Source organism: Salmo salar, chromosome ssa25 (assembly GCF_905237065.1).
Source record: "Salmo salar chromosome ssa25, Ssal_v3.1, whole genome shotgun sequence".
Classification (NCBI taxonomy): domain Eukaryota; kingdom Metazoa; phylum Chordata; class Actinopteri; order Salmoniformes; family Salmonidae; genus Salmo; species Salmo salar.
In genome coordinates, this window is record NC_059466.1 from 27,775,488 (window position 1) to 27,796,821 (window position 21,334).

General features: G+C 41.3%; 1 protein-coding gene across 3 annotated transcripts in view; it reads right to left on the reverse strand.

Moving 5' to 3' along the window:
* Positions 1–1,420: 1,420 nt before the first annotated feature.
* The window catches only part of zmp:0000000936 (interleukin-1 receptor type 1), a 38,644-nt gene continuing 18,730 nt past the window's right edge, over positions 1,421–21,334 (reverse strand). For all 3 annotated transcript variants that reach the window (XM_045707309.1, XM_014173826.2, XM_045707310.1), the window contains exons 4-11: positions 21,008–21,191; positions 19,580–19,763; positions 19,260–19,322; positions 18,373–18,505; positions 17,075–17,226; positions 14,716–14,859; positions 2,437–2,604; positions 1,421–2,195 (exon numbers count right to left, since the gene is read on the reverse strand). In XM_045707309.1, the coding sequence (XP_045563265.1) occupies positions 1,702–2,195; positions 2,437–2,604; positions 14,716–14,859; positions 17,075–17,226; positions 18,373–18,505; positions 19,260–19,322; positions 19,580–19,763; positions 21,008–21,191 (1,522 nt within the window). In that variant the 3' untranslated portion in view covers positions 1,421–1,701. The remainder of the gene's footprint in view (positions 2,196–2,436; positions 2,605–14,715; positions 14,860–17,074; positions 17,227–18,372; positions 18,506–19,259; positions 19,323–19,579; positions 19,764–21,007; positions 21,192–21,334) is intronic.

Sequence of the window (21,334 nt, forward strand, 5' to 3'; positions counted from 1 at the left end):
TTTACGAATTGTAAAACATGTCACGAATTCCAATTTGTTGTTGCTAATGTTAGCTAGGTGGCTAATGCTAACATTAGCTAGGCTAGGGGTTAGAGTTAGCTCAGCTTTTCCCAAACTCGGTCCTGGGGACCCCAAGGGGTGCATGTTTTTTTAAATTCCCCTAGCACTACACAGCTGATTCAAATAATCAAAGCTTTATGATTAGTTGATTATTTTTATCAGCTGTGTAGTGCTAGGGTATAAACCAAACGTGCACCCCTTGGGGTCTCGAGGGCCGAGTTTGGAGAACTCTGGGTTAGCTAAAAGGGTTAAGGTTAGGCTTAGAGTTAGGGGAAAGGTTAGCTAACATGCTAAATAGTTGCAAAGTAGCAAGTAGTTGCAAAGTTATTAGCAAAAATTGTCCGTGATGAGATCCGAACACGCAACTAGACATTCTCGTGATATGCGTTTTTGCCTTAAGTTTGGTCTCATGTAACCATACCAAACGTAACATATCATACTCATTTGGGTGTCCCAGATAGACTATACATAACATAGTAAAGCACATCAGACAAGGCTGCTAAACTTGGCCTAGTAAGAAATTGGAAGGTGAAGTGTATGTAGACCTATTGAAGAAAAGCCATTCCCATCTAAAGTGGCTAAATGTTACTTCCCATAAGTCTACTTATGAAAACACTTGTCAAAGTTTAGGTAGCCCTATACGCCTACTACTACTACTACTACTCCTACAGTACATATCACACTAATAATTCATTATTAATTAAGCCTTACAGGACTCTGTCAGCAATATTTTCACTGATCATCTTTGAAAACAAGATCAGTTAACTTATTAACATTGTTAAATTTAACTACTATAATTAACCATTTGATTATTTTTAATATTCACTTTAACTCCACTTGACATTAATTAAAATAGGCTACTTTAATTTTTTATATATATTAGATGTCTTTTAGATTAAAAAAAAGTTTAAATGACCTAGCCTATTTTATGATCACATTGGATTACAGTAAAGCAGATTAGCAGTCACAGATTAAGGCCTACCTGAATGTAGGTTTAGTAGACTAGCCATGACAAAAGAGCTAGCATACAACCAGATTCTGCAAACGCCACACCTTTTCTGCAAAGTTTCTGGTAATTTTCAGGGAACGCTACAATAATTTGCTTTAATAAAGTATTTGTTAATAGTCGGCACACCATTTATAGAACATTAATGCTATAATAGTAAATGTCAGCAAGTTATTCATAAATACTTAGGCCTATTTATGCATTATTAACTGCATTCATAAATATTACACTTATAGCTCAATGGATGATTAGCATTAATCTGAGAAACCATTCTTTCAACAATCCTTAATAAATAAAGGAACATTTTGGTGGGAGGATTTTTAAAATAGAAACAAAGACGTCAAATAAATAATATAGAATGTAGTGTGAAATCTTTATTAAAGCTCTCACACAGATTTGGTGTGTATGTACAACATGGTAGCAGTGTTCCATAATGTGTGTGTCCGGGTGTGCGTGTGTGTGAGCATACGTGCATGCGTGTGTGACTGGCTCTGCCAATATGGTCACTACCAAGTGTTATTTTATACTCTCCATGGTATCAGAAGATCTTTCATTCAACAGATTCCCTCCACACGTTGGTCATTTGAACATCCATAACATGACAACTGTCCTCTCCCAACAGCCCATCTATCCCATCAGATGTTCAACAGACTGTTCTTCTCTGGACACTTTGTCCTCTTGCCCCTCACAGGCATATAATACCTCAGTTCCTTCCAGAAGTGTGAGGATGAGGAGAGAGAAGGTGAGGAGAAAGAGGGCGAAGCCAGCTCCCCTCTCTTCTCCTTCACCTCCTCTTCTCCCCACCTCCCACACCTCAACCCTCTGGTCCTCCTAGTCCTGCTACTCTTCCACCAGCAGACAGCGCCCTGGCGCTCCCGGAGGTGGCGCACCGACTCGGGGAAGAAGGCGAGCTGTGTGGGGGTGATCTCTTCCAGCTCCACCAGAACCACCTTAAGGGAATCCTCCAGCAGTGCACGGTGCATAGCCATCTGCCTCTCAAAGCTCTTCCAGGCCTCCAGGACATCGCTGCTGCTGTCACTCTGACCTCCACTGCAGAACGTAGAGCCAGTGTAGACCAGGAGGAGACGCCGGCTGGCCCACATGCTCTCCTCCACAGCATCTACTACGGCTAGAGGGTGTGGGCGAGGAAGGAGAAGCGGGAGGGGCAAGAGGGACAATGGGTATTAAAACACTGTTTTATGATTAAGATGGTTTCAGAAGTTCTTTATGATTTCAGAAAGGTTCCACATATTTAATCATCATCCTACGTGTACTAACGCCAAGGCTTTAGCTCAGTGGACTAACACAGTCCTGTGATGCCCAGGAGCCCCAGGTTCGAACCCATTCAATCACATGTGCAGATGTCTTACCTTCCCCTGGTAGGCTGTCCCGGCCCAGAATAAAGAGCCTGTAGCCACACCTCCCCTCGAGAACCTGGGGCAACGTGTGGAGGGCAAACATTTCCACCTCCCCACTGGCCACGCTCCCAGACAGATGGGGATACGCCACATATGCATCATACAGCTTTCCATCAGACTCTGCCGCATGCAGAAGAGGGTCAAAAACAACATGTGTGTTAGTGCTGGGCTAGAGCAAAAGCCTCCACAGAACTGCCAAACGGAGGAGGCTTGGTTATGTCTGACACCATAGTTACTTGTGTTTTATGGTTACATGGCCTATTCATTGCCTCGTAGAAAACTGCATCTCTCTTTCCTCTGAGTCATGGAAATGATGTGCTGGCATCGCTGTGGGATGTGCTACAGTACCTCTCTACACTTGCTGCTGATTTTACTTGTGGTCAGGTGGGGAGTGTGAAACAAGCAATGCAACGTGTGTGTGGGCCTGGGAGCTTGTGGTGAGATATACTTTATGTAATCTGGTGTCGGAATGTACGTTTATGTTAGTGTGAGTTGTTTCCATTGTGTGAATGCACAGTATGCGTCAGAGCCAAAAGGCCCTTTAAAGAATAATTATAATTTATGATTAATTTGAAGGATGTGCATTATTTTTTAGATGGTTACTTATTTACCTGAGCCATGATTGACAGCTTGAACCTGCCCACTCTACTGGGAAGCAAAAGTCAATATGGGGAGGTAGTTTGGGAAGCTGGGGGGGAGTCCTAGCACTGGTTGGAGGCTACACCACTAACATTTCATATTATACTTTACACATAACACACTGAGGTACAAAAGGCATTGCATTGTTATTGAAAGTTTAATTTAGTTATGAATGAAGACGTGTGGCAAATTAAGGAACCCTGATTCTAAAGGAGAACAAAGGAATAAAAGATGTGTTGAAACTTAAATCAACTATTGCTAGGGCAGTGGCAAATTTAGACTTGGAATCCACTACAAGTTGGAAACTGTAGCTCTATGAATTTCGCACGCCAGTGACTGACTATTGGGAAACGAAGCACATGGAGCGCATTAAATAATGGAATGCGGCAGGGGCAGAAATCCCGGGGGGGACACGACCCCCCCATCCTGGGAAAAATATGATTTGTCCCCCCCAATATATCACTGAAACATAACTATGTAATTTAAATAATATTAATAATACGCAATGAAAGCAATTGTGCTGATTATAGACACTTAGTAGCGCGTTTTTAAGTTTCAAAAGATTGCAACCCCCCCACCCTTTGCCTCAATGGTTTGATCCACTGCCAGTTCCTTAGCTTGCTCCGTAACAGAGAGGTCATATCTACTGTCTGAAAGGCACTCAATGCACGTAACTGACATGAGGTTAATCCAGTCAATCGCGCACACACACTAGCTGAATATGCAGAGCTAGCGCGCAAATATTAACTATTAAGCTAGCTAGTACCTATTCCATTTATGTGGCATCGTCAAAAATGGAATCAGCATGCAGATTATGTAAATTAGTGCTTCAAAGTCCCTATGATAAGGTTAGCGATAAACTGAAATCCAAACTGAACAGAACTACACTCTCTTCTACCATTGTCTTAAATATATTTAATGGTCTCGTTGCAAAAGCTAAATTGTCGCAAGTGAACTTTTATTTATTATTTTATTTCACCTTTATTTAACCCGGGTAGCAAAGATTATAGCAAACACCACTGAAACTGAATTGGCGCTCGCTAGCTTTGCAAATTCAGCTATTGTTGGAAGCCAGCCAATATGAAACAAACTATTCAAATTACAAAAGGTTGCAGCATATGTTGTGTAAATGGTGAACTCATACAGCTGTCAACTCTTGTCATTTTAATCCGTTTCACATTTGCTAGCTACCTTTTAGATCGAAGCCCAAATAGAATGATTGAAGATGATAGAAGCCCATCTCCTACTGTAAATAACCTACACACTGTGTGTGTAGCCAGCCAGCCAGCCAGATAGAAAAATGGCAGAAAAATAAAAGACGGACATCAGAGTATTTTTCAATACACCAAAACGCATAGTAAGAACCCTAGTAGCCTAATATCTCAAAGACTAGTTGATAAAATGTTCATAAGAAAGAAATGAAATTCTAATGGAAATGTTTCACAATGTCATTAGGCAGAGCAGGCAACAGATGGCACACAGACAGCAGAGTTGGGGACAGATATGCAGGGACAGACGGGCAGAGACAGGGAGTCTCAGGTAAGTTTGTTGAGTCTTTGTTTGGCAACATTATGAAAGGTTCTCAATTTGTTTGACTTGTAAAATAGGAACATAATTGGAAAATGCCATGGATACCCCCACTCTCAACTTAAACTGGTGACTGAACTAAGATTTGTTAAAGGCAATGGTATTGCTGTTGTGATTAGTTGTGTAGTTTTGGGTACCGGTAGTTAGGAGTATGGCAAACACCTTATTTCTTTGGTTCCTCAATATACATTTACCATATTACAATGTAGGCTATGTTTTACAGCACTACTTTTGGTGTCCCCCTCAGGAATTGCTCTTGAGAAAAATTCATGTAATTGTCCCCTCCAAAGTTGATATCAGATTTTCGCCAATGGAATGCGGATGCGGGATTTATGAATGAACGAAGTAAAAGATATCGATAAATAGATGAATTGTGCGTGTAAGGATACAATAACTACATAGAATAAAGGAATGTTTACAATTGCTGTTGATTGTTGGGATTGTGGGGATTGTAAATATTAGGAAAATTAGGAAAACCGTTGAAACGTGTTTGTCGTAAGTCTGCTCAATGCACACTCATGGAATGGAAACAGTAAATCAGTGCGCCTGATCAACACAACTGAAACAAACACGAGATTGCAAATACAGTTTGGATTGGAAATGATCGTGATTGAAATGTGTTTTTGCGTAAATGATGGATGACAACCGAAGACGACATGGATAAAAATGTCTGAGGCCATGGCTGCTGAGCAAAAACTGACTAAGCTTATTGGCTCTTGTAGGGCAAAGCTTAGAATATTAACGGAATTAAATAAATACGCTCATGGTTAAAAAAGAAAATGTTGACCAAGTGACTTTTCTTGCTGACGGGTTTCAAAGTATACTGAATGAATTCATACAGCTTCATCAATCTATTCAAGCTCTATTATAGGATGATGAAAAAGGTGGGGATCAAATGGATTGGTTCGACACAAAATAATAAGGTTTGATGAATTTATGGATAAATGGGTTGGTGATGCAAATTCTCTGGTCACTGAACATCCCCCTGAAATAGATGCCGATGACAGAGTGTCAAAAAACTCTAGAAGATTCTCAAAGACTTCATCCACAGCTTCAAGTCGGATAAGAGCTGAAGCTGAAAGAGCTGCTCTCTTGGCCAAGGCAGATGCACTCAAAGATAAGCACCAAGTTGGGATAGAAGAAGCAAAAATACTAGCTGAGCTAAAAGTCAAAAAGTTAAACCTGGAAATGCACACCCAAATTGCAGCATCTAATGCCCCTAAAAAAGGTATGGAAGAACATGAAGATTCCTTACAAAATGGGACCAAAGACGCCAAAGGATCGCATGAATTTATATCATGAGGAGTCCAGAAGAATGAAGCCTCTTAGAACCCTGGAAAAGTTCTCAATAGAAGACGGATTTGAACTCAGGAGGATGAAACGTTCACTAGTCCTCACCTGAACCCAAAGCGCAGTCAAGATGCATGGCCAAGGAGTAGCCCCCAACATATCATCATGGCCAGCAGGTGGCACCAATATGCCAAGCAATTCTGAGCAGTTTATATTTGCTGATGTCCGACCTACACAGACAAAATGAAGTGACTGAACTCATTGTCAAGCAGCAAAGGTTGTCACTACATCCTGTCAGAAAAATTCTGTGTTTACAGGTGACCTACTTTAATACCAGTCATTCATAATAGCCTTTTAACATGGTATTGACAGCAAAGCTGTCAGCAGTCAAGACAAGTTTTATTTCTTAGAGCAATATAAATTACAAATGGTCAAGCAAGAGAACTAGTCTGCAGCTGTCATCCTGGGGTGGGTTACAGGGAAGCTATGAGGCTATTAGAACAGCATTTTGGAAATGGAATGAGAATATCAACTGCTTACATCGAGAAAAGTTTGGGCTGGTCTGCCATTAAAACTGATGGTAATGCTCTTCATGCATACGCACTGTTCTTGCGACAATGTTGGAATGTTATGCTACATATTGGATTTATGGATGAAATTAATGTCACCTCAAATATGAGAATAATCATTTAAAAATTACCATTCAAACTTAGAGACAACTGGAGATCTGTAGCCTGTAATATTCAAGAACGAACTAACCAAGGAGCTTGTTCTCATTGAGAGGCAGGCCCGCATCGCCTCTGATCCCGTCTTTGGAGATGTCCAAGACCCTTTCACTGGGAAAAAACTACAAACCCCAAACTCTAAAACCAAAACTTCAGCTGAAGTCAGGCAGCAAAAGGAAGCTATGCTACACTTTCACCAAAGTGAAAAGGAAACAAGTCAGAAAGTTGCACTGTAAAAACTATGCATGTTCTGTTGTGGCGACCACACTATGGAAGCATGTAAAAGGATGAGGTCAAAGCCACATAAAGAAAAAGGTAGCGTTTCTAAATGCATCTGCTTTGGATGCTTGATTCAAGGTCATATGAGCAAAGATTGTGTGCGCAAGGAAATGAACGTGATATTTGTGAGAAAAAAAACACCCGTGTGCTACACATTAAAGTGGAGGAGAGGGTTGAAAGAGACAACAGGACAGTGTGTGCAGTGCTATGGTTTCTCTTCCTACAAGTGGCCACACAGGGGCTGGCAATGAAGGCTGTAGTCTTGCCTGTGTAAATCAAACATTCTTAAGGAAGCAAAATCAAACAGACCTATGCCTCTTTAGATCCCAGCAGTTCAGCAACATTCTGTACAGAGAAGCTTGTCAGATCTCAACATCAGGGGAAAGAGAACAGGCATTCTGTTAAAGACAATGGGACAGAGGAAACCAGTGGGCTGTTACAAAATAAACAGACTGGATGTATGTGGTTTTAGAACTTCCAGAGGTATACACTCATTCCCGTCACAAAGGAAAGTATCCCCTTACAAGATCTTATCAGGCATTGGTCATATTTGAATGAGGTCACTCTTAACAGTATTGATGCAGATGTGGGACTTATCATTAGGGGTAATGCCCCTAAGGCATTAGAGCCCTGGAGAGTCATTAGGAGTCAAGGGACCCTATGCTGCAAAAACTGTCCTTGGTTGGATGGTAAATGGATCACTCGGCAGCAGTAGCTGTCATGATGGAAATGACGGGCCATGTGTAGCAGTGAACAGAGTATCAGTTGATAGCTTAGAACAGATGCTGATCAAACATTACAGAGACTTTCCAGAGCTCACACTGAGAAAAGTGAATTATCTGTTGAAGACCAGCGCTTCCTTCAAATTGCATCTAACTCTGTTACACTTAAAGAAGGACACTACCACCTTCAACTACACTTTCGGAAGGAGGAAGTGAATATGCCACACAATCGCCACATTGCACAGCAACGTGCTCACAACCTCAAAATTAAGTTTGAATATAATAAAGTGTTCTTTGAACATTATAAAGGATTTCTAAATGATGTGTTAAAGCAAGGGCATGCAGAAAAGGTGCCTCAGGACCAGCTGCTCCGGAAGGATGGACGAGTGTGGTACATCCCACAACATGGTGTGTACCACCCAACAAAGAAAAAGATGAGTGGTTTTTGACTGTACTGCTTCGTTCAAGGTCACTTCACTCATCAAAGAGCTGCTGCAAGGCCCAGATCGTTCAAACACCCTCCTAGGCGTGTGGCCAGGAGCCCATTGCTGTAATGGCTGACATAGTGGGCATGTTTCACCAGGTCAGAGTATCCCCTCAAGATGTGGACTTCCTGCGATTCCGCAGGTGGCCTGATGGAGACAAGCCAACCACTGGCTGAATACCGGATGACAGTTAATCTGTTTGGAGCTGTCTCCTCTCCCAGCTGTGCTAGTTTTGCACTAAAGAAAACCACAGATGACAACAGGGATAAGTATGATGATAAGATCTGTAAAACTGTAAAAATGAACGACCTTCTGAAATCGGTGCCCTCAGAAATTGAAGCTATCACTCTTGTCAACGATCTGAGGGCCATCTGTGCAGGAGGATTTAGGCTCACAAAATGGATCTGCAACAGTCGTGCTTTTCCTGGGCTCATTGCCTGCTGAAGAGAGAGCCAAGGATGTTAAGGAGCTCAACCTGGATAAAGAGACCTTACCAGGGGACACAGACCTTGGAGTGCAGTGAGATGTTCAAGAGGACACCCTCTCTTTCAGAACAGCCATGAAAGCCCAGCCAATCACCAGAAGAGGCATATTATCAGTCGTCTGCTCTGTGCATGACTCTCAGGGTTTTTGGTTCCATTTGTCCTGACTGGAAGAAAAATACTCCCAAGAGCAGACTGGACTGTGGATGGGATGAGGAGATGCCAGAGGTCTTTGTTGTGCAGTGAAGGAAATGGCTTTTTGATTTATAACAATTGACTGGTTTCCACATGTCCAGATGTAATAAACCGTCTGGTTATGGAAAAGTTAAGTCTGCCAGCTTCATCACTTCAGTGATGCCATTGAGGCTGGATATGGAGTGGTGACCTATCTCCATCAAGAAAGCAATAACAATGACTATCATGTAGCTTTCATCATGGGAAAGGCTTGTGTTGCACCACTTAAGCAAATGACCATCCCCAGGCTGGAGTTGGAGGCTGCTGTTCTGGCTGTGAGAATGGATTCAATGCTGAGAGATGAGCTTGAAATCAAGTTGGAGACAAAACTGCGAGGGGAAATCAAAAAGATGTCATTAGATGACTCAGAGGTCAAGAAGATCACTGTGAATCATGTAACAGCCAAGGAACTTCAGGATCCAACTGTTGGAACACTTCTCAGAGTGGAGATGTTTAAAAAGAGCTGTAACGTGGCTACTGAAAGTAAGACTTGTTCTGCAGCAACTGTGTCAGAACAGAAAAAGAACTGACAGAAAGTAAAGATAAAAAGGCTGTAGAAAAGCATATGAAGAAGTTCAGAGCTTCCTTGGGTGCTCAAAGCTTGTCTGTCGAGGACATGGCACAGGCTGAGAAATCCATTGTAAGATGCAGCCAGTGGCAATCTTTCGCTCAGGAGATTGCTGATCTGGAGGAAGATGGGCATGTCAAAACAAATAGCACCATCTTCAGACTGGATCCTATTCTGCAGGATGGACTACTGAGAGTTGGAGGAAGGTTAAGGAGGGCTGCAATGCCAGAGGATATTAAACATCCAGTCATTCTTGGTAAAGGCAGCCACCTCTCCACACTCATCTTGAGAAACATACACATTCAGATTGGACACAGTGGATGGAATCATATGCTCTCCAAGTTAAGACAGAGGTATTGGATAGTGCATGCTAACTCTGCTACAGGAAATATCTTAAAGCATGCATCTTCTTTCGACGACAGACAGCCAGAGTGGGAGAACAGAAGACGGCTGACCTCCCCAAGAGCCGTGTATCACCTGACCTGCCACCACTTACATATGTAGGCACTGACTACTTTTAACAATAGAGGTGAAGCATGGCCGCTCCAACATCAAAATATATGGTGTTATATTCACGTCTAACCAGCCGGACCATCCATCTAGAAGTAGCATCTTCCCTTGACATATGTTTAAAAATGTAAAGTCCTCATATTTAGGGACCCTATTTGATTTTTTTTGTATTCAATTCAGTCTAGTATGAGAACGGTAGCCTCTATCTGCAAAAGCAGAAAGCGGAAAGCTGAGTATCTTGGCTATTGAGCGGAAAGCTGAGTATCTTGGCTATTGATCGGTGCCTTCAAATCTTTGGTATTACTTACTACCATATATGGGCATAGGAATTTATAAGGGCAGGCCGAGCCGATGACCTCATTTCCAGATGGCTTGTACCTACATTCCGGTTAGCGTTGTGAAGCATAAACACACCGAAAGCCGGGACTCTACAGATCATGAGGATATCGTATCTGTCTGCCTGTGCCCTACCGTTATTGATCACCAGCCCAGAGAGTCAAAATATTTATTTTACTCAATGTTTTCACCAAACATCTTACAAGGTAAGCTTCGATTTGGTCTGTGTTTGAGCTATAGCTACATGGGGGGTATCAAATTAATCCTTAGGTTGGTAGGAACAAATCTAGCCTATTACCAATGTTCTTTGATGATGTATGACCTAATGACAACATCGAATGTCCACAGAGTGATTATCTTTGCGCATTAAAAATATGTTGCCTGCTTACCAGCTGTAGGCATACATATCCCCTGTATGTCCCTCGACACCACCACAATGCTTGAGAGAGGTTGGTGTTGTAGAAATGTTGTTTTTATAGTGAACAATAACTTTTAGGCACATCCAGTATGCAAAAACGGTGCAATTACCACATTCGGACACTTTGGAGAGGTTGAAAGGACACTTGAATGTACCCTGGATATCCCATAACACCACCGCAATGTTTGAGTGAGGTTGATATAGTAGAAATTGTGTTTAATATTCTGAACAAATAGCATTTAGGGATTGCAAATATGTAATCGCACTGGAATGATCTAATTTACTTTGGAGAGGTTTAGGGACACTTGGAAACCTCCCGTGACCACACCTGACACAACTTACTAAGACATCTGCCCATTTCTAGCTGTTCGGTCTATCAATCCCATTTTTATTCTGATATTGTTCACATGTTGTGGAAGCCATCTGATATGTTTCCAGCTCTGGGCATCAATAATTCTCTTATAGCTTGTCAATGAAAGATTACTTAAAAAAAAATGTTATTTTGTGTGTGTTTGAACTTGTGTATTCTGAACTATGTAACTGCTATCTATCTTCTCATCAGTTCCTCATAATCTCCCAGATGTCTTCTTTCCAAATATACCATGTTTTTGCATGTCAGAACCATGTAATTACACATGAATCGCAGTTACTTTTGGGTATGTCTATTTAGGCAGAAATCTACATTTGACCATTACATTTAAGAGATTTGAATGTATTAGTGCCATTTGCAGATTTATCTGCAGGAGGTGTCAAGTGAAGGATATTAGGTCAGATAATGGCACCAATTATGTTGGCTCTGAGCAAGAAATGGAGTGGGCTCTGAAGTGATTGAATCGTGGAAAGATTCAAAGTAACTTGCTACCTGATGGAATAAAGTGGGTATTCATTCCACCCACTGGATCCCACCACGGAGGTGTGTGGGAGCGACTGATCCGTCAGGTGAGGTCTATACTAACATCGGCCCTGAGACAGCAGCCATTGGATGAAGGTGGCTTCGAAACAGCTTTATGTGAAGTGGAAGCCATCTTGACCAAATCGCCCAATCTGACGATCCCAATGACCTTGAAGCTCTCACACCTAATCACTTAATGTAGTTTAAAGGAAACCATCATGCGTCCTGGACTATTCAGGAAGGAGGACTCATATTCCAGACGGAGATGGAGACAGATACAATACCTTGGGGTAAAAGTGGAACCTCAAGAAAAAGATTCTCAGAACAGATAATTTCATGCTTATCGTGGACAGCACAACACCCAGGAACACTTGGACGATGGGAAGAGTCATTAAACCTATTCAAGACTCAAAAGGTCATATTCGGAGCGTAGTCCTTAAGACCAAAACCTCTGTCTTGGAACGACTCATCACCAAACTAGGTTTGCTCCAGGAAGCAGCAGATAATTAAATATACAGAAAAGTACACCCTCATACAGAATGATGTATTAAATACATTTTCAAGTGTACCGTACGAAATTAGGAAGAAATTAAGTTTTAAATATGAAGCTAAGTTATGGCTCCTTGAAGATTTCAGTTGAAATTATAATTGTTTTGTTAATGCCAGCCACAATTAGGGTCCGGTAATGTAGGAGCCACAAGGCCCTTTAAAAAAATAATTCGAATTTATGATTAATTAGAAGGATATGCATTATTATTTAGATGAGCTTCCCATATTATGGTTACTTATTTACCTGAGCCATGATTGACAGCTTGAACATGCCCACTCTACTGCGGAGCAAATGTCGATATGGGGAGGTAGTTTGGGAAGCTGTGGGGGGGAGTCCTAGCACTGGTTGGAGGCTACACCACTAACATTTCATATTATACTTTACACATAACACACTGAGGTACAAAAGGCATTGCATTGTTATTGAAAGTTTAATTTAGTTATGAATGGAGACGTGTGGCAAATTAAGGAATCCTGATTCTAAAGGAATAAAAGATGTGTTGAAACTTAAATCAACTATTGCTAAGCAGTGACTTGGAAACCACTGCAGTATGCAATCAGTCTGCAGATATGCGTGTGTGTGTGTGTGTGTGTGTGTGTGTGTGTGCGTGCGTGCGTGCATTCATGCCTGCGTGAGGGCGCTAAGGCATGTTTTTGTGAATGTTTCCATGCGTGGGCGTTTGCAAGATTCAATACCAGTCAAAAGTTTGGACACACCTACTCATTCAAGGGTTTCTTTATTTTTACTATTTTCTACATTGTAGAATAATAGTGAAGCCATCAAAACTATGAAATAACACATATGGAATCATGTAGTAAACAAAACAAAAAAAGTGTTAAACAAATCAAAATATATTTGAGAGTCTTCAGAGTAGCCACCCTTTGCCTTGATGACAGCTTTGCACACTCTTGGCATTCTCTCAACCAGCTTCAAGAGGTAGTCACCTGGAATGCATTTCAATTAACAGGTGTGCCTTGTTCAAAGTTTATTTGTGAAATTTCTGTCCTTCTTAATGCATTTGAGCCAATCAGTTGTGTTGTGACAAGGTAGGGGTGGTATACAGAAGATGGTACTTTACCAAATAGGGCTAAGTCCATATTACGGCAAGAACAGCTCAAATAAGCAAAGAGAAATGACAGTCCATCATTACTTTAAGACATGAAGGTCAGTCAATTCAGAAAATGTCAAGAACTGTGATGAAACTGGCTCTCATGAGGACCGCCACAGGAAAGGAAGACCCAGAGTTACATCTGCTGCAGAGGATAAGTTCATTAACTGCACCTCAGGTTGCAGCCAAAATAAATGCATCACAGAGTTCAAGTAACAGACAACATCAACTGTTCAGAGCAGTCTGCATGAATGAGGCCTTCATGGTCAAATTGCGGCAAAGAACCCACTACTATAGGACATCAATAATAAGAAGACACTTGCTTGGGCCAAGAAACACAAGCAATGGATATTAAACTTGTGGAAATCTGTCCTTTGGTCTGATGAGTCCAAATTTGAGATTTTTGGTTCCAACCGCTGTGTCTTTCTGAGACGCAGAGTAGGTGAACGGATGATCTCCTCATGTGTACTTCCCAAGTGAAGCATGAAGGAGAAGGTGTGATGGTGCTTTGCTGGTGACACTGTCTGTGATTTATTTCAAATTCAAGGCACACTTAACCAGCATGTCTACCACAGCATTCTGCAGTGATACGGCATCCCATCTGGTTTGCACTTAGTGGGACTATAATTCGTTTTTCGACAGGACAATGACCCAACACTCCTCCAGGCTGTGTAAGGGCTATTTGATCAAGAAGGAAAGTGATGGAGTGCTGCATCAGATGACCTGGCCTCCACAATTGTAACGAGTACGCTAGGAGTCGGGAAGCAAGTACAGGAAGTGAATATAACAATAAATGAAACAAAACAAGAAACACGAGTAGCGTACAGACATAACACAGGAACAGAACCAATAACACCTGAAGAAACAACCAAGGGGAGTGACAGATATAGGGAAGGTAATGAGGAAGGTGATGGAGTCCAGGTGAGTGTCATGAGGCGCAGGTGCGCGTAACCATGGTTGCAGGTGTGCATAATGAGACAACTGGCGACATCGAGGGCCGGAGAGGGGGAGCGGGAGTAAACGTGACAACAATCATCCGACCTCAACCCAATTGAGATGGTTTGGGATGAGTTGAACCGCAGAGTCAAGGAAAAGCAGCCTACAAGTGCTCAGCATATGTGTGAACTGCTTCAAGACTTAGAAAAGCATTCCAGGTGATGCTGGTTGAGAGAATGCCAAGAGTGTGCAAAGCTGTCATCAAGGCAAAGGGTGGCTACTTTGAGGAATTTGTTTAACACTTTTTTGGTTACTTCATGATCCCATATGTGTTATTTCATACATTTGATGTCTTCACTATTATTCTACAATGTATAACATTTAAAAATAAAGAAAACCCTTGAATGAGTAGGTGTGTCCAAACTTTTGACTGGTACTGTATGTGCGGTAAAGCGTCTCTCATTACATACCTGTGTTTGTGTAGAGAAACGGGAACATCCTCCTGAACGACAGCACTATGTCAATCTTGAAGCGACGGTAAATAACAACACTAACAGTAAACATCAATACCAGACTCGTCAGTAGTACACCAATAGGGAGCAGGTAGTTTGGATCTGTGCAAAAAAAGTCAAAAAGATAGCATTTATTATTTATGCTACCGTTAATACCAAAAGTCAAGCTGACTGGTTTTAATACTAAAACATATTTTTTTGTGTGGTGAGGTTGCAAAGTTAAGTAAAAATATATTACACTATCAAAACAAGGGTAAAGGGACAGGAGAATGTGACTCTTCTCTTTTTGAACACCTTTATGTTGTCTTCCAGGCAGTATTGTCAGTGGTCACCGACCATCTTCAAGGCATTCCTAGTCAATCGCCAAACATTTTTATTTAAATAAAACAACGAAAAGCCTTCCGTTCCTATTTATTGGTCTTGCGCTGTTGGCCGTAGGTGCACACGATTCAGCGGCTCTGCACGCCGGGTAAGCAAAGTATTCCCATTTCATGTGCACAGAAAAACTCTGGTTGTATTCCAAACACTTAAAAGACACACCCTATCCCCTCAGCCCTCAAATTAAGTGAACACTTCTGATGACGTATCATGACGTCTGACGAGTATACACTTGCAGGGCGAGGGAGGAAGGAATGATTTTTAAATGGGCCACACTTGCCTGGAAATCCATCCCTCGTTCATCCCGCGATTATTGTGTTTTCAGCCATCGGTAGTTTATGGGTGCTATATATGCGCTACAGTCAATTATGATTGCATGTCTACTTATATTAACTATATAATTATTAATATACGCCTACTGTATGATAGATAGCAAATGAATTAGCCAACTAACATTAGTCTGCCTTGCTACTTCTGAAGTAAAGTGTTTTATTTCTACAATTTCCAAAAGCTAACCAAACAAAAACATCATTACTTTTACGAGACGTGTTTGTGCGTTAGTAGCACAACTTCTAACTTATTTACATTTGTTTTTACTTATACTTGTATGTTGACTTCTCCATATTGATGTTTTAAGCTTTGGTGGACCTTTCTTAGCGGATGTACAATCATCGCAAATTGAATTATTGGGCGTTTCAGGCCCCGAAGTGAACATAATTGTACACTCACAAACTCCATTAAAAATGAGGGCTGAGGGGCTTACGTTGCAAACTTCCGTTGCTTGACCAATCATTCCCCAAAGGGCATAAGATGAGGGTAAGTGGACGAGGGTGTGTCTTTAATGAGTTTGAAACGCAGCCTCTGCCTTCCCGTCGGCCCAGAGAGCAAATCACGTGCACTAAAGTTCTAGCGTGGCTCAGATTATCGTGTCTGCAGTAACATAGCAGGCATAAAAGAAAGCTGAAGGAAAGTTGATACTGTGAGATTTCAAAACTTGTATAACCATGACTAGAGAGAGACTGTCAACGAATACAACAAAGAGTTGCTGTTTTTATGAGTGAGTTTATGTTTAAGTTCATAATCAGCACTGTCAACACCACAGGAGGTTTGTGGCACCTTACTTGGGGAGGACAGGCTCGTGGTAATGGCGGGGGCGGAATTGGTGGAACGGTATCAAATACACCAAACACATGGTTTCCATGTATTTGATGCCTTTCCATTTACTCCATTGTAGCCATTATTATGAGCCGTCCTCCCCTCAGCAGCCTCCACTGGTCAACATTTATAAGCCATAAAATGCGCGTTCTTTCTACTTCCACTAGCGCTACAACCAGCACTGCAGCTGTAATGAATGAGTAGGAAAGTGTATAGATAGGCTTGCGTTATTATTAGGGTATTTTTTAATATAGAGGAATATTTCACTTTCTCTGTTCATATGAGCAACAACATGAACTTGTGTATGAGTCAGAAATAATGCGGTGAAATTCGAATTTCTGCTGGAAGACGGTGTCCCCTTTTAGTCAGTGTCAGTGGCGGAGACTGCTGTTCTCCCTCTGCTGAGACTGACCATCAGATGCAAGCACCATCAGCCCAGTAAAATAAAAGTAAATCATTTAAATGTATGCTCATTCCGCTGTGCCTCAAGTAATATAACAACTAATCTATTACCTGTGTGATCATATAACCTGCCTAAAATTTGAAATCCAATATTAAAACAATGCATTGGCAGGCAATTCAAGCAAAGCCAATATGCAGAGATAATGTATTGGGCCTATAGCCTACTGCACAAACCTCATTGCTACAGTACTGTTTTTAATAAGTTAATGTTGCATACGCTTACGTTTCTTTAAGTTATGTTCCAAACAAATCTGAGCGGTAGATCTCAGATTGCATTTTGACTCAGAAAGTGATCTTGACACAAAAGGCTCACTGGTCTAACCTGCAGGGTGGAGTGTGAAGGAGGCTGAATAATAGCCTCTGTCGCTCCAGACCTGACACGTGTAGTCAATGTAAAAGTCTTCCTCTTCCACCGCCAAGAAATTCAACTGACGCTCAATCCACACACCCTTCATCTCTTCTTCGCTCCACTCGCTGGTTGGGGGGAGAGAGGGAGAGAAGGTGTAAAACAATTTCCACCCGTGAACAAATAATCAAGCCATGTCCACAATTGAATTGACATAAGCCCGGTTTCCATCCAACCATTTCATGACGCATAAAAAAAAGTTACAACAGGGCTGACGGAAACAAGAACTCAAAGTTGGCTCAAATTCATAAATGTCAACAGACAATTGGTTCGTTTGACATGGTGGGATCGTTTTGTCTGTAAAATTAATTATGCGAGAAACAGATGCCGGTGGAAACAGATTATATAATAACAATCATATGGAAGTAAACTTGGAATCACACGATTATATGTTATGTTGTAGGCCTACCACCACAACGTGGAAAAGCTTTCACACCCTGATCTGTTTCACCTGTCTTTGTGATTGTCTCCACCCCCACGCGCTCCTCTGTCTCAGTATGTGTAGCCCATGTATCTGATGCTGTCTGGACCAAAAGAGTATAACATGTTGCCGTCGTAGCATTCGATTGATTGATGCCAGCAAGCATTTGGCCTCCCTTGGTAAAATAATAAGCAATCCGAGTTGAGTGATCAGTGCGCATGCGCCCGGCCCGCAACAAGTAGTCGCTAGAGCGCGATGGGTCAAGGACATCCCAGCCTGCCAAACCCAGAAGACTCTGGGCCAATTGTGCGCCGCCTCATGGGTCTCCCGGTCATGGCCTGCTGCGACACAGCCTGGGATCGAACCCGGGTCTTTAGTGACGCCTCAAGCACTGCGATGCAGTGCCTTAGACCGCTGTGCCACTTGGTAGCCGAGAACTCACTCTCTTATTGGTCTATTAACTAATGGTGATGTCACCAGGCAGGCAAAAACTCCATACCACCAAAACAGGCTGAAATTTCAGGTGGTCTTTTCAAACAGCTCTTACACTAAAGGGGCATCATCATAATTTGCTTGGCTGTCAATTATCAAATAATGACACTAACTGAATGGAAATCTAGCTTTAGACTGTTTGTATTCAGGGATATGGATCCCATCTTGATCTTAATGGTATATCCTTGATACGATACCAACAGTTTGGATACTATACAGTAGAACATCCATCTGGATGACACAGAATACAGGCATATAGAAGTATTACAGTATGTGTTGTGATGCTGCTGCCTCAACCTACCTTTGTGATTCCTGAAAGACACGCTCTGAGACATTTTCAGGAATAATGTCATCTCTAGCTATCCACATCAAATCTGCGCATTGTCCCCCCACACTCAGCACAAACACCCGACACATCTTACTGAAGGAAGAGCCTAAGGGGCAAACATTGAATTCTTCGTAAAGTTCATACATTAAACAATGTGTACAAAGGACCCAACTAGTTGCATATACACTGAGTGTACAAAACATTAAGAACACCTGCTCTTTCCATGACATAGTCTGACCAGGTGAATCCAAGTGAAAGCTATGATCCTTATTGATATCACCTGTTAAATCCACTTCAATCAGTGTAGATGAAGGGGAGGAGACAGGTTAAATAATTATTTTCAGCCCTGAGACAATTGAGACATGGATTGTGGATGTGTGTCATTCAGAGGGTGAATACGCAAGACAAAATATTTAAGTGCCTTTGAACAGGGGGATCGTGTGTATCAAGAATGGTCCACCACCCAAAGGACATCCAGCCAACTTGACACAACTGTGGGAATCATTGGAGTCAACATGGGCCAGCATTCCTGTGGAACACTTGCGACAACTTTTAGAGTCCATGCCCCTATGAATTGAGGCTGTTCTGAGGGCAAAATGGGGGAGGTGCAACTCAATATTAGGGAGGTGTTCCTCATGTTTTGTACACTCAGTGTAATTATGTAAACTTTGTGTAAACTCTTGTCTGTATTCTGTCTCTAAATGTTGTCTATCACTAGCAGCACCGCATCATCAAGTAAAATTCGGAGTATATGTTAATGTACTTGTCAAATAAAGGTGATTCTGATATTTAGAAGTCATACAGATATAGTAGGAGCATGCACACACCACACACACAGTACATGTTCCGTAGTGTCTTACCCAAATCTGCTTTGATGATCTTATTAGCAGGTTCAACCACTTTGGGGACAAGGCAATACTCCACTGAAATTATGACAATGATTCATAAACATTATAAACAGACACAAAAATATGCAGTCACCTGACCCTATAGAAAACAACCACTTCTAAGCTCTCAGTGCAAAGCAACCTGTATGAAATCATGAAGTTGCCCATAACCCCTGATACAGGGTCAGCTATCTATGTAATGGCTGGGTTAAGGATTGTGGGTATATGGTAATAATCTGATCCCAGACCTGTGGTTAGGAGCAACTTCTATGAGCTGTGCCAACAGTACTCACTTTTCACCATGCCCACAAAGGTCTCTGAAATCCTGCCGCTGAGCCCTTCCAGGTCAAAGGTCATGGTGCAAGTGTAGAACCCATGGTCTTCAGGGCTGACCTGAGCTACTAAGAGTTTCTGGCCATCACTGACATAGGTAAACCTGTCCCACAATGGGTCATCTTCCACAATGCGTTCGCATCCCTGAAAGATTTCAAGTAGAAATGCACACTGAAAGGTAATGGAAATGGAATACGGCTTGTGGGTCTTTCTTGAATTACGGTGGCATTTGCGTCCCTTGCATTTGCAACCATGAAAAACACTTTAAAATTACAAATAGTTAGTTACACATCATACATGTTTTTGTTTATTGAACTGTTCATCAATAATAAACCATAATGCAAGTCCTTTATACTGCAAAAACGTTGTTTATGCATTGTTTAAAGTACTTAGGGTAAGCAAATTGGCTCGACCCAGTAGTGATTTGTAGTGACATATTTTGGGGATTTAGAGATATCTATTATTTTGAGTCAATAAAGGTTTTTCATATATTGTATAGATCAATAAAAGTCTAATAAAAAGCCTTTTTGTTTTTTTACATAGTATAATGTGTGTCCCTAAGTTTTATGTCATTGGTGTTAACGCCTTAAATCACTCATTACAATGATATACAGTGCATAAAGGACCTTGAGCATTCCCTCCAGTGGTTGTTATTTGGGGAAGGGTCTATAATAAATAAAATTATTAGCTAATCACACTCTTTTAGTATGTGATACATTTGAGGATTGCATAGGAAAACTGTGTCTAAATATAATGTGTCATTGTTGTTACTCAACTTCAATAAAGGGAAATTTAATTGTGAGCAAAATTATTAATCATATCAAATTTGAAATTATTTTTTTGAAGGGTTAATGACCTTAGATTTGAGCATCTGTGGCCTCCATTTAAGAAAATCCTCAATAACCAAACATTTGTAATTGGTTTTACTATCATTGGTGTTACTAGTCCTACTGGTGGCACAAAGTTATCATAATGATAAAACATTTTAAGTCATCACCCAAATACATACCCAAATACATTTAAACATTCAACATTTTTTAGAACTTCTGATTTTGTTTTTGCAAAATACCATGCCCGAATGCCACAGCAATTCAAGAATTACCCTAGTAATACAAAATATACAATATTGCAGTTAAGTTAATGTTAAGATCATGTTTTACTCAAGAAGACCTACAGTAATCCTTCTATGAGAATAATTTGATGTAAATGTGTTAGAACAATGTAAAAAGTGTATATTTGATGGAACATTCTCTCACATGTAGTCACCCTACATTCCTATAGTTTTAAAGATAAATGAAGAATACAGAGAGACAAACTTTCCATCACTGTCAGGCCTCAGGGTTCCCCTCAACATTCTTCCTCCCATCTGTTTACCGTATAGGACTCACCTTGTACCACTGGATGGAGTAATTGTCCACTTTCCTGATCTGGTCACTCAATGGGCAGGACAGGAAAGCACTGGCTGTATTGGTAAGGACCTGTTCAACCTCATTCTGTGGTCGACCGCATTCTTCTGGGTTGATCTGGTTCACAATCAGTAAGGTAGCTTGCTTGTAGCACTGGAAGGGAGTTCTGTTCACCCAAGATAGCAGGCAATATTTACAACACTGTACTACTGTGTACTGTACCACACACACACACACACACACACAAAAGTATGTGGACACCACTTCAAATTAGTGGATTCGGCTATTTCCGCCACACCCATTGTTGAC